This window comes from Pelecanus crispus, chromosome 4 (assembly GCF_030463565.1).
Source record: "Pelecanus crispus isolate bPelCri1 chromosome 4, bPelCri1.pri, whole genome shotgun sequence".
Taxonomy (NCBI): domain Eukaryota; kingdom Metazoa; phylum Chordata; class Aves; order Pelecaniformes; family Pelecanidae; genus Pelecanus; species Pelecanus crispus.
In genome coordinates, this window is record NC_134646.1 from 84,998,887 (window position 1) to 85,012,681 (window position 13,795).

At 49.3% G+C, this 13,795-nt stretch overlaps 1 protein-coding gene across 2 annotated transcripts in view; it reads left to right on the top strand.

Annotated features, from left to right (window-relative positions):
• Nucleotides 1-1,408: 1,408 nt before the first annotated feature.
• Nucleotides 1,409-13,795, top strand: part of ATRN (attractin) — a 156,968-nt gene continuing 144,581 nt past the window's right edge. Inside the window, exons 1-2 of one of the 2 annotated variants that reach the window (XM_075708899.1) lie at nucleotides 1,409-1,450; nucleotides 1,496-1,782. In XM_075708899.1, coding sequence (XP_075565014.1) covers nucleotides 1,409-1,450; nucleotides 1,496-1,782 — 329 coding nt within the window. Of the gene's footprint in view, nucleotides 1,783-13,795 lie in introns of both variants that reach the window. The other variant, XM_075708898.1, reaches the window with a different exon arrangement.

The window sequence follows — 13,795 nt, forward strand, 5'->3', positions numbered from 1 at the left end:
CCACCTCTCCTCACCGAGTCCCCCAGCGTGAGGAGCTGGCGGTGCACGCAGAGGCATGGCCATGGGTGGAAGACCCTGCAGCAAACGAAGCAGGAGCAAGAATTTACAAAAAATACCCCAACAAAACTTGGCTTTTTTTTGTTCCTTTCTTGCCCGTGGACGATGCCCACCTCCCCTCGCTGAACCCCTCAGTGTGAGGAGCCAGCGGTGTGCGCAGAGCCATGGCCATGGGTGGGAAACCCTGCAGCAAACGAAGCAAGAGCGAGAATTTATATATACATATAAAAACCCCAGCAAAACTCCACTTCTTTTGTTCTTTCTTGCCTATGGACGATGCCCACCTCTCCCCACTGAATCCCCCAGCGCGAGGAGCCAGCAGTCTGCGCAGAACCATGGCCACGAGTGGAAGACCCTGCAGCAAATGAAGCAAGAGCAAGAATTTATTAAAAAAAAAACCCAAACCAAACAGCAAAACTCAGCTTTTTTTGTTCCTTTCTTTCTTGGCCCTCCCCTTCAGCCTCGGGGCCTCCCACACGGCTCAGCGCCGCCCTCAGCGGGGCCCCCCCGCTCCCCACGGCCGCTTTTGGGGCCGCTGCGTGGGGCGGCGGGCGCTGGGCGGGGCTCAGCCCGCCTCTGAGGGGCCCTGCCCGCCTCTGAGGGGCCCAGCCCGCCTCTGAGGGACCCTGCCCGCCTCTGAGGGGCTCAGCCCGCCTCTGAGGGGCCCTGCCCGCCTCTGAGGGGCTCAGCCCGCCTCTGAGGGGCTCAGCCCGCCTCTGAGGGACCCTGCCCGCCTCTGAGGGGCCCTGCCCGCCTCTGAGGGACCCTGCCCGCCTCTGAGGGGCCCAGCCCGCCTCTGAGGGGCCCTGCCCGCCTCTGAGGGGCTCAGCCCGCCTCTGAGGGGCTCAGCCCGCCTCTGAGGGACCCTGCCCGCCTCTGAGGAGCCCAGCCGGCCTCTGAGGGGCCCAGCCCGCCTCTGAGGGACCCTGCCCGCCTCTGAGGGACCCTGCCCGCCTCTGAGGGGCTCAGCCCGCCTCTGAGGGGCCCTGCCCGCCTCTGAGGGGCCTTCTCCCGGCGCGGGGGCGCGGGGAACACCGCCGGGGGCCCCCCCCATCCCCCCGCCACCCCTCGCGCTGCCGGGAGGGCGGGGAATCCCGACTCCGCCACTGGCCAGCCTCCGCGTGACGTCATCGCCCGCGGCCCGCCGGCGCCGCCTGCCTGCTGCTGCGCGCGCTCGGCCCGGCGCGTCCCCGGCCCGCGGCCGCCCCCCGCCCCCCCTCCCTCCCTCCCCCCCCCCCCCCCCCCCCCGCTTCTCGCCGCCGCCTCCCCGTCCCCCGCCGCCACCTCGCGGCCACCGTAGCGGCGGAAGAGCCCCTCGCCGGCCACCGTCCCGGGTAGGCGGCCGCGGCGGATGGTCCGCGTTGCCCCGCCGCCTCCCTCCCCGTCCCCCCCGGTCCGCCCCTCCCGCAGTCGGCGGCGGCGTCGTCGTCGGCGGCAGATGGCGCGGGAGCGCGCGGCGCGGCGGGGCCCGGCGGGCTGGCAGGGCGGGAGGCCGCCGCGGCGGCTGCTGCTGGCGCTGCTGCTGTTGTTGATGCCGGCGCTGCCGGGCTTGGGGCCCGCCGCCGCCGCCGCCGCTGCCGCCGAGGAGGAGGCGGCGGCGGCGGCGGCGAAGGAATGCGACAAACCGTGCGCCAACGGCGGGCGGTGCCAGCCGGCCAGCGGGCAGTGCGAGTGCCAGCCCGGCTGGGTGGGCGACCAGTGCCAGCACTGCGGGGGACGCTTCAGGTGAGTCCCTGAAGGCGGCGGGGGGGCTGGGGGTGCCCCCGGCTGGGGACAATATGGCGGTGGGGGTGAGGGGGCAGGTGCGGGGCCCAGGGGCCGGCCCGGGGCGCGGGAGGGCAGCGGGCAGGAGCAGGCCGGGGGGCGGCGGGTACCGGGAGGGCGCGGGGGTGCGGGTGTGAGGGGCCGGGCCGGAGCGGGGCCCGCACCGGGTGTCCCCGGTTCCAGCTGCCCAAGGGGACAGCCGGGGCGGGGGGGGGGGGACGGCAGGAGGGAGGTGGGTGTGAGAAGGTTTGGGGTTCAGGCTGGGTCTGGGGCTCCAAAAGGGGGTGGGAGCCTCCCGGGCTGAGGGTGGCGGGGTGGCCGCGGCTGCGGGGGGCGGACCCAGGGGACGGCAAGGGTGCAGGTGTGAGGGCTGGGTAGGAGCGTGTCGAGGGACAGGAGGGCTCTGGGGGTCCCCGGTGGAGTTTGCGCGGGGACAAGGCTGAGGGCAGCAGGGGGGCGGGCGTGAGGGACCCATCCGGGGCGGCGTGTGGGTGCAGAGGGCCCGCAGGAGCCAGGCGGGGGCCAGCGGGGCGCGGAGGGGGAGGCCCGGGGGCAACGGGCATGTGGCGGTGGGGGAGCAGGTTCGGGGGGTGGCGGGGTGCCAGGAGCGCGGGGGCGAGAGGGCAGCTCGGGGGGCGGGAGGGGTTGGGGCTGCGTGGAGGGGGTCTGGGAGCGCCGGGCGCCCCACCGAGCAGCGCTGGCGTGGAGGCAGCGTTTGGTGAGTACAGAGCGTTTGCACTGCAGAGCGGCCTCTGAGGGGACGCTGTGTTGGGTGCTGGGTGCGGGTCGGGGCGCAGCGGGCTGCGCCTGGGAGGTGATGGGGTGTGAATGCGAGTGACTGGGTTTAGCTTGCAGTAGGTCTGGGGAGAAAGTGAAGCTGGGGGGATTGGGTTAGGGGGACGTGTGGGTGGGGTTGGGGCCTGTGTAAGTAGAAGTTATTATTTTAATTAATAAATAATCCAGCCACCAAGCCAGGAACATGACATTAATTATCACTCGACCCTTAATTGGTGGAGTTGGCAGTGTTAGGTTAATGGTTGGACTGGATGATCTTAAAGGTCTTTTCCAACCTAAACGATTCGATGATCCTAAGTCTGAAGGGTGAACGAGGGCTGGTTTTGTGCGTGGAGGTGGCTGTGTTGGAGGCAGACGGGAGCGGTGGGGAGCGGGTGCCCGGGCTGGAGGACAGCGTGGCTGTCGGGGAGAAAGACCAGCGTGAAGATGGGAGACGGGACCTGGCTGGGAGCAGGTTGGAGTGGGAGAGGAAGGCCGTGCAAGCGGGTGTTAGGGCTGGGTGGAGGCAGCAGGGGTGTTCGGGGGGGTGTAAGCAAGCTCGTCTTGGCAGATAGCATAAGCAGGTGGTGGTTTTGGTTAAGGGTGAATTTTGGGGGAGAGAAGCGGCGTCTTCGGGGGGTAGCTGGCACGTGGGGAGGCTCAGCTCTTGGGGCAGAGGAGCGCGTGCAGGAGCGGTGCTGGCTCTTGGGGAGGCACGGTGGGAAGCAAGCTCCTGGGTTTGCTGGGGGACAAGGCTGGAGCTGGGCAGCTGGAGGGGATCGAACAGGACAGGGGGTGGTATGAGGGTGCTGTCTCTCAGTAGGGTATTTTTTGGGGTTTTTTTGAGTGGTTCTGGGCCAGGGGACAGAGACCCCATGGTTCTGCGCTGGTGCGGGCCACGTGCGTACGTGCTTGTGCAGGAGTGAGGGGTGTCTGTGCAGGAGGAGAGGTATCTTCGGTGATCTTCGGGCTGCGCGATACTGGAAAGCGCGTTGCCTGCAGTGCCGAGGCTGGTTCTGGTGGTGACGGGATACTCAGTGATACTGGAAAGCGCGTTGCCTGCAGTGCCGAGGCTGGTTCTGGTGGTGACGGGATACTCGGTTGGGTTGTGTGTCTAAAGTCTATCCCGTAGGATGAGAAATGGGAAATCTTCATGGGAATAGGCTGGAAATGCGCTCTGGCTTCTCTCCATAAACTTAAGTCTTCGGTGGAAGGGGTTGCTCTAAGATGGTTACCTGCTTTGGTTTTATCAGCTGTGGCAGCAAGAGAGCCAGCGTGTGTGTCTGCATGCGTTAGGTGAGTTCCCTGGGCAGGGCTTGGAAAAGAAGGAAATGAAAAAAGGATGATTATTGCAGGCAGCGATTGCTTTCTCAGACAGCTCCTTATGGAAAGTACCAACCGCCCTTCGACGATGCTCCCTGTAGGTGTGGGGGAAGGGGAGCTGTCTGTATAAGCCGAACTCATGGAGGGATGACACTTTGTGTGCTTTAGGAGTCGAGGTTTCTATTTTCTTACTTGTATTTTTTGACAGTCTGTAGATGGGTGTGTGATGCAGCTAATTTGAAAGGGGTTCTGTGTGGAAACCATGCTAGGCTAGGCAAGCCCTGGCAGTCGAAAACTTCCTTTTTAATGGTTTTTGCCACTGGCATGATAAGAATTTTCTTCTAGTTGAGAGAGAACGTTGTGAAATAGGCACCTACCTGTTACTCGAGCGGTTTAGGATAGTGGTCATATTAAGGGGACTAGATTTGATTAAAGGCAGAGGTGGCTTTTCTGAATGGCAAAACTGGTGCTGCCGAGTAACAAACGAATTGGTATAAATCCACTGCCAAGGGCTTTTTTGTTTGTTTTTTAGCCTCTTGTCTGTTTCGATAAAGCTTCTTGTTTCCTTTTCACATACAATTCTGGTCTAAAATTTTGACTAAAAATATAATGCCTGTTATTCTCCCTAGGTATTTTATTTAGCTGTTTATTTATTAGTGAATTGAAGTTTCTGCTAATGTTTTTAAACTTCGAGCTGTGAGAAGTGCGAACAAGTGTTTTTAGCAACGTTTAGAGCTTTGCAGTCACAACTTTCACATGCCTCAAGTTTACTCTGTCTCCTGTCAGAAATGGCGCTGCCAGCGTTTGGTTTTTCTTTTTTTTTTTGTGCGTGGTTGTCAAGAGCTTGGCTTTAAAAGAGTTGACGTGTTATTAGATGCTGTAGGTACAAATGGGAAGTAGAAGGGCAGGTGAAAATGAGTTTGTAAGTGTGGTATGTTCCACATGCTTATCTGCTTGACTGAGAGATGTAATTAAATTTGGCATCGTAATCTTCCTGTCCTTATCTAGATGCGTATGATGACTGTTTTTGTGGCCTTGACTTTTTCGTTTACGCTGAGCACTGGGATTGTCATGATATAACTTGTGCTTCGTGGACCGACTAATCCCTCACGTCTTCCCCTGTTAGCAGCGAAGAACGAACATCGTAGCTTCGTGTTGCAGTCCGCTAATGTTCTGCTTGCCTTCTTCACTGGGAAAGTCTGTTTATTTAGACTGCAGGTAGAAATACAGGCGACAAACCTGGGGTGGACCATTTTCTTTCTTGTTTCACCCAAACCGCAAAAGCGGAGACAATATGCAGCGTGTTACTGTCCTAATGCGGATGTGTGGGGTTTTTTAAGCATGTGTGGTGTGCTGTGACTTGTTAAAAGTCGCATGGCATGGCATGGCAGAAACATACCTGCATGTGGTTTCGTTATTGGTTGTTCTTGGTTGTGGAACTGGCTTCTGAGAAAACGCTGGCCTCTGCACAGATCAGTGTTGCTCTTGGCGGGGGTAGAAGATTGAGTTTTGAAGAACTTCAGGTGACTTTCTTTTTTTTGAGATGTGGAACCAGCCACTTGAGTTCTTTAAAGAGCAAGATCGTGGTTTTAAAGGAAGCCGAAACAGAAAATTTAGGACGTGCCTGATGCGCTTGTGTTTTCTATTTCCGTACAAAGCCGCAGCGAGCTTCTGTGCTGGCTGGAGGCTGCTGCAGGCCAGCGCCTCTCAGCTGCCCTAATCCGGGCAGGAGAGAAGTGCTGCTGCGAGGCCGGCTGCTGGGAGGGATGCGAAATCTCCCAGTCGTGGAGCTGCAGCGGCGCGCTGGAGGTAACGCGTTCGAGCAGCGGGAGCTCAGGAGCACCGAACTCGAGAGTGAACTTGCCAGCCTTGGGTGTTGTACAGCCAAAAGGATGCTGCAAGCTTTGAGACCACAGGCTCTTCAAAGCGCTTGCCGTAGCTCAGCGACACAACCTCTTGTCCTGCTTGAACTGAATTCTTTCAGCCGGCCGCTTGAGTAGCAGACAGACAAGGGCTGCTGAGGGAGGTAAAGCACAGGTTAAGAAATGACCGCTATTTTACATAGATTTATTGGCCAGAGATCGTAGAGGATTGGATTAACAAGTTTAGGATACTGCTTGGCTTCTGGAACAGTAATTGTATGCGGATTGCGCGTATAGGCACACTGATGGGCAATTTGATGTGTGATTGTAGCTGAAAATACGAACAGACTATATTTTTGACTGTATAATGAAATACCAAATGATTCCAGAAAACTTGTTTTTGTGTGTAAAGGCACTGGTTCTCCTTTCATGGTAATACTTTTTTTCTCTTTTTTTTCTTGAGGTGGGAGATGGAAAATGCTAAGCAGTGCTTAGCAATACAACATGACAGTTGGAGAGGGAAAAAAAAAAAAAGAAGATTAGAGTGTATCTTTCAAACTACCTTTTTATTAATTTAATGGAGGCAGTTATGGGCTGCTGATTGAACATTATTAAGGAGTCGGTGGTAATACAGTGTCCTTGGCCAAAGAATATTACAGCGAAGAGGAATTTTATCTCTAGAAGATTTGGGTAAATCATAACCGGAGAGAGTTGCTAGCTGGCAAAGAACTATCGCAGTTCCCATTCTTAAATAAATGGGAACTTTTGGTCAAAAGCTGGTGTACAAAACCATTGTCTTTAAAAAGCTACCTGATGCAGTCTAAAGCTTTAGGAAAGTCAGGAAACTACTTAATATATCGAAGGATGTTGGCAATTTGAAACAAATCAGTTTAAGTGCTCAAATTAGATTTGGGTGCTGCATTTCTGCCCGATCCCCGTTCTGTTTCTCTCTTTTCATTAGTACATTATTGTGCTTTAAAGTGATTTTCTCTTCCATGGTGCTGTGTGAATGGCCCGCTGAAATGTTGTGCACTGGTAATAAAAGAATATGCTATTCAAGTAGGAAATGCTTCACCATTATCAATTTTAAAGAATACACTGGGGGAAAAAAGAACCTTTATATGCTTTTATTTAGTTCTTGGAGGCATTATTTCCAACTCTGGATTTATAATTTTGCTAGGAGATGTGTGTGTATGTCTGTCTACATGTGCATATCTACATTTCTGTCTATCTATACGTGTATTTAAATGGCCTGTTCATTGAGAGAGAACAATAAAACGGTGAGAATTAGGATGAAACGTTAGCCATTTCCCCCTAATTCTCACCGTTTTATTGTTCCTTTTGCTGTTTTATTGGACAGTGTGATATTTTACTAGGGCTGTTTTAAGAACAAAAATTCCTCTGTGAAATAATTCAGTATTTTTGAAATACCTGAGATGTTCTACACTTTTTGCCTTGCGCTGAATGGCCAGCAGAAATATTTGACTTGCGTGAGGTTTTGTTAATATTTGTAATAAGCTCACTTCCTATCATTACTTTTCAGTCTGCTTTATAGCAAGGAGTCAGTAGTGGAAAATTTGGAACAGTAAGACAATGCAGTGCACGCTAGATCCTTTCTGTCATCTCTGCTTCATGCACATCAAACATCTTCACCGTTGGAGCATTAGTTACTGGAATTATTGAACAGCTCATGGTCTCAACCCGAGAGAGAGAGGAGTAAGTAGCGTCCAGCTGCTCTCTTCCTGCTGAGCACGTCCGAGCGTTGAGACCTCCGGGAATGGTGCAGGTAGAGGATCATGTTCCTCCACCTGCCAATTCCAGGAGCATATCACTGCCTCAGAAAGATTGGAAGTGCTTCCTTTTCTGCAGTGGTCAACACGAAAGACATTTCTGTCTCGTTTCTCTGTGTCTGTTGGAGTATCAGCGAATAGCTGCCGGAGTCACTTCAGCAGTTGTCTGACGCTGCTCTGGGTTTTTCCATTATTTCACAATCTCAGTTGCTTCTTTCGTTATGGATCCAAAATAAGCTCATGTCCAACCGGGTGTTCGTTACCATCTTGGTCAATTTACATTTAACATCAATGACTTCTATTGAAATACCAACAAATGACTGAGGTTAGCCCTGGGTTTTTTTTTTTTTTTTTTTTTGTGTGTGTTAAGCTTTCAAAAGAACCAGGACCAGCAATGCTTTTATCGTGTGTCCTGATAGTTAAATAACATTTGGAATGCATGTGATGGATTTCACTTTCCTGGCTTGTTCCTCTGAAGCTTTTCGTGAGCAATCGAATTTAAAACCGTGAGCTTACTGCACCTAACATAAGTGTCTATGAAGATACATGCTGAAAATTCTCTCTATATTGAGATAATACTGCTGCTGACCAAACTGTTGTATTATTGCATTAATTTATGATACCCTTGGGTGCTCTTTTCTTAACAGCCGGTTTCCTTGAAGAATTTTTTTCCAATTTGAAGTTCCAAGCACAGCACTTGGAATTAGCTTCTTGATCTGGTAGAGCTTTGCTTTTTTTCCCTGCACGCAAAATGTTCTCAGGCAGTAGTTCTTCAGGAGCTCTTAAATCGCATCTTCTAAAGCATAGTGAAAAGATACAGTAAAAAATGCAGAAGATGGGACTGAGCATTGTGTGATTTTGTAGGTAGAGTGGTTTTGGTGGAGGGAGAGTAAGCTGCTACAAACTGGAATTCACCCTAAGAAGGACCGCCACAATTTTATTACAGTACCGTGTTCTTGGATGGCCATGTGCTAACATCGGCCCGTGCAACCACGGCAGCGTCTTGAAAGCAGGGCTGGAAAATTTGGTAATCAATTTTACAGCACGGAACAGAGATGATAATTTGCTTTTGTGCACGGCTTTGAATCAAATGCTCATTTAGTCACTGAAACACTGAACCAGTAAGGATGTTTGCTTTTTGTTTCCTGCTTTTGTTCCCTTGCTTTGTTTGTGGCTCGCTCATGGAGTTCTTTTAGAGTCTACTTGAGACTGTCACTAATGCCCTTCCCTCCCTTTGCTTGAAACAAATATTTATTTGATAGAGTTACAGGTTGCTGTGAGGGTTTCTGTGGATGTGCGGCATGCATACGATTCAGGGCATGGTTTTGGCTTGTAGAACCTGAAATCCTTGGGATTCTCGAAACGGAAGGGCTCTGTCCTGATTGCGGAGTCGTGAAGTCGTTAGGGTTGGTAAGAGACCTTGATTGCACACGGAACAGTCTTCATGTGAAAATCTGACAAGCTAAATTTGGTAGATCGGAATAGTGGGGGATTTTTAGAATAATGTTTTAAAGAAAATGGACTCACTGGTTTGGGCTGATAATAGCCTTAGCGCATCTCGCATAACACAGAAGAATTTAAATGTTTTACTGATTGGCTGAGCAATATTCCTGCTAAAGAAGGGCAGCTGATGTCTAAATCAGATTGTATGAAATACTTCCAGGATGCCCCGTGATCTAGTTAACGTTCCTGGTACTCATGGCTTCATTTGGTAAAACACTTTTCCTGCAGTATTATCAGACTCGGAATTTTCGGTTCTTTGAAAATGCAGAAGCAGAATTAAGCTGGTGTAAGGGACATCATGGTAGCGGAGGCCATTTGAACCAAGAGTTTTCCAATATGTAAACTATTTTTTTTTCTTTTCTTTTCTTTTCTTTTTTTCCACCCCCCGCCGTGCCTGCTGAGCTCGTAGCTGCAGAAGAAACAGTTTTGCTGAACACAACGCTCATCTCAGATGTGCTTGTTGCTTGTCACAAAAATTCAAATAGGGGTTGTTGCTTCGTGTAGGTACAGAGCGGTACATGTTCTGTTATGGGAGAAAATTATCTGTAATGTCTTCTACCATTAGCCAGCGCCACTCAGCTTTCTGTAGAGACTAATGCAGGATGTACAAACGCAGCTGTGAAAATCCCAGTTTTTCTGTTATTTGTCTTCTCTTTCTATTTCCTGTATTTCAGAAACCTTGTTTTTTTCTTTCCTAGTTTCTGTAATCTGAAAGGACACAAAATAAGGAAGGCTACATTAGGAAAACACCCTTTTGAAGACTTTGTTATTAGTCAGTGTTTATACTGCATGAAAATTTAATACCTGTCTCCAAGGCAGTGCTTGTGTACTCAAAAGTATAAGAAGCTTGGCGCAGATGAATTAGCATTTTTGGTAAACTCCTTTTATGAACTCAAACACAGAAGGTGAGAGCTATTTTTTCAATCAGAAAATTTAGGTTGGATTTAATGTTACTTCATTGTGAAGTGAAAGAATAGCTATGTCTTCAGTTACTCTGCTTTTAGAGCTGTGGTGGTTTTCATCCCTGCTGTTTTTCAGTCATTAGTATTGCCATGAAAAAAAAAAACCAAACAAACCACCTCCAGTGCATTTAGCTTTGGTGAGTTGCTGCTGGTATGATGCATAGCTGTGTATTGAGTGGTTTTTGGGTTCCCCCCCCCAACAATGTCCTTCTGCATGTGTCGTTATATCCTTCCTTTCACAGTTTTGTAATGCTCTAAGTGTTGGTATTGTGGCACTGTTGCCAGATATTTTGAATCTAGTTGCCTTGTCTGGAGAAAAATCTATGATTGAGGTTCACCCTGTGCACAGTTTCTGGATTTCATTGCTTGTGACGATCGAGAACATGTCTGAGCTCTTCTAAGATAAACTTTTCAAGATGGCTTTGTGAAGGTTTTTTGTAGCAATGTGCAGAATGTTTCCTGCCAAAGTTGTGCACCTGCCTGTTTAATGATTAATTTACACGACTGATACCCTATTAATGCAGAGGGGAGAGTGTCACATGAATTTTATAGCTATTTCAGAGCTTAATATCTCCAATGTCTGCCTTTATTACATAATTTGATCTTGTGTGGAATCAGCAAAGGCAATGCCAAGAAAAAGATTTCTAGCCATTGTAAGACCTGAGATGCAAAGCAGTATGGGGCTGAAACGCTGACTCTGCAGGTTGGTATTACAAGAAAATGCTCGGGTGGAACTCCTGCGTCATTTCGCATCAAGGACCTCTGTGCTGCTAGAAAAAGAGTATTCTGCTGTATCCGAATTGTGAGCAGGCATCGAAGTTGCTGGTTCGCTGGAAGAAAAGTATTGAATTCCAAGTAATATGTTGGGAAATAATTACCTTTGAGGTCACTGGCGGTTCTGTGATTTTTTTATTTTTTTCAAATGGAGATTAGGAACAGGCATAATTGTAAGGTCAGTTGCTTTTATTTTTGTTGAAAAATTTGGAACTAAATTATATTGTTGTACAACATACACTCTGTTTCCAGATGCATTTATTTATAGTTGCTGCTTGATTGCTTGACAGTATGTTAGTGCACTTTTGTTAACTGATTGATTTATTGCATTCAATCACATAACAGGCAGATCTTTAAATTTGGGTCAGTTGGTGTCTGTTTCTCACAAGCACAGGTTGCAGCGATTCTTTAAAGTCAGTGTTTTTCATTTCAGGAATGGTAATGAATGTTTAAATATGCCCTCGTTCAACTTTCGGAGTATGAATCATTTTGAGGAGGTGTTGAAATGGTTCAAAGTCAAAAACAGAACTTGACTTCCCGCCTATGCACTTTTTTTCTAAACCATCCATTCTAATGTTGCTGGAAATACTGGGTTTTTTAACCCTCGTGCATATCACTGATATTCTATTAACTTGTTTTATTTGACTTTGTGTGGTGAGCCCAAAGAAAACTCGGAGCTACGTAAAACATAATAGTGTTAAAATAGTAATTTGTGGATCTTTTGCAGCTCTTCTCAGTAACCTGAACTGCTGAAGATTTCTGGGACAGCAGGCAAATGTTGTCTCAATATGCGCATAATTCCCTAATGTGAGTGGCATAATAATAATTTCTATGCAGGTTTGGTGTTTGAATGTAAATGGATGGGGATTCGGGTTTCTGGTGGAAAACAGGAATGTGTGATCCAGCAGGAAAAGCTGTAGTGGCTTTATAGCCTGTAACTTTTCTAATGGCACCTAAGGAAGAATAGAAAAGGGGTAAGGGAACTTCAGTCCTGAAAAGGCGAAGGGAATAAATAAATGAAGAACTGCCCAAGGCTGGCACGCTAGTCGGTTTTATAAAAAGCGCAAGTCATTTCTTCTGAAACGTGCCTGAAATTGAGACCGAAGCGGGTTGGTTTCTGTTCTCGCAGTTCTGCTTTTGAGCCCCGTCGCTGGGCGGCTGCGCGCGTGCTCGGCTGGCGGACGCGGCGCTGGCGGGGCTCGGGGGTTGAGCCAGCGCTGAATGGGGGGGGAGCAGTAATGGTGGGCTTGTGCCAGCCCGGGCGTTGAGGAAGGGTGGATGGCTGCACAGACTGAAATCTCTGCAGGGTTTTGGTTGCTGTGAGCTGTAACGAGGCTTATGGATGAGCAAACTTACGGATAAGCTTATGGATAAGAAAACGTGGGTTCCCCTTGCTTAATGCTGGCTGGAAAGGAGGTGCAGTGTGTTCTGGTAGCTTGGAGGCAGAGAGCAGCTTTTCTTCTTTGTCCACATTTCCTCGTAACGTCTTTTTAAGCAAAGATACTCAGGTTTTATATTGCTATAAGTTGGCCCCTGCCCCTCTTCAGTTCTGCCAAAACCATATCAGTTTATCTGTGTTTTACTTTGGAAAAGTTTGGGGTTTAGCCTTAGCATTCATCGGGCATGATTCCCTGGAGAATAAATGGCCACACAACTTTAGGAATCAAACAGAAGTACGGTTCATCACCTAATTGTCTTGGTTCAGTTTCCCTATCTATGAAACAGGGACAACTTATTTATATGTTTTAAAGATGTTCTGATGATGACGCTATTTACATAGGAATTTGGGGCTTTAGAAGCCATGCTTTAATGGCAGTTTTGCATGGCAACTGGTATCCAACTTCTCTATTCTGAGAATAATACTGTCCTACAGAAGAAATGTGGTTAATGTTACTATAAATATGCCTAAATCATCTTCACTGAGGCTTATGAAAAAGGATATTGTGCGTTAAAAGTGATGAAGTTTAAATGTGATCTTAATTTCTCTATTCAGAGCTGACAGGAATTTGTCATGTGGAATTAAAAGAAAAAAAAATCACTAAGTGAAAATCATGTTATCTGATCAAAGCTGGTCAAGGCATCAGAGTATCTTTTGTGCTGGAGGCTTGCTTGTTTTCGGTACAAGATGTATGAGAGTATGCATGAGATGAGACATCGTGCTGAAGAAGACATCCTTTGTTGCACTCCCAGCCTCCTAAAACCCACTGATCTTTCAGCATCTCAAGGCAGCTGGGACAGGAACATGGTGAAATGTGAGCGCAGACATGAAGGTATAGCGGCTTACCCTATAAAATTGTATACCAGGCCTCCTCAAGCAGTGAGCCATGGTGAGCCGTATTTTACCACGAGGTTCACCAAAGCTGGTGAGATCTTGCAGGAGGCAGACCGCTGGTGATGCTGGCCCGCAGACCTGCTGCGGTGGAGAAGGAGCATCCTTCAGAGCAAGTCACTATGGCTGGGCTGGAGGCTCTCTGGGAAGGTGGAGGAAGGTGTTCCCTTTTTTGTAGGTTGAGGTAACTTCATGCATCTTCTTCTGGGGTAAGAACATAGCTACTGGGCTAAAAACATAGGCTGTGCCGTGGGACTCAGGGCCACGCACAACTGCCCTGATCCAAATATTTCTGCCATTCCCATCTTCTTCTAACCTTTGTGTTCCTCCTCAGTTCCTAGATCTTTCTCTATGTGTAGGCTTTATGTAGCCTTCTAGGAAGCAGCCGTGTTTCTGTGGTCTCCTGAAGAAGGATTTGAGAGCTGCTCTTTACACCACGCATGAGGAGGAAGGAAAGATGTTTCTGCCCTTTTGCTTTGCAGACCCACTGCAGTTTGGAAATGGTTGTATGGAGTGGGCTTCCCCCTCTCCTCTGTAGACCCTGATTCTGTAGAATTACCTGTAAAAGAGATTTATTTTTTCCTCTGTTGAGGCTGGAGAACAGGAGAAGGCAGCTCTCAGAAAGGGATTCCTTGCTTTTACCTGTGTATTTGAAGA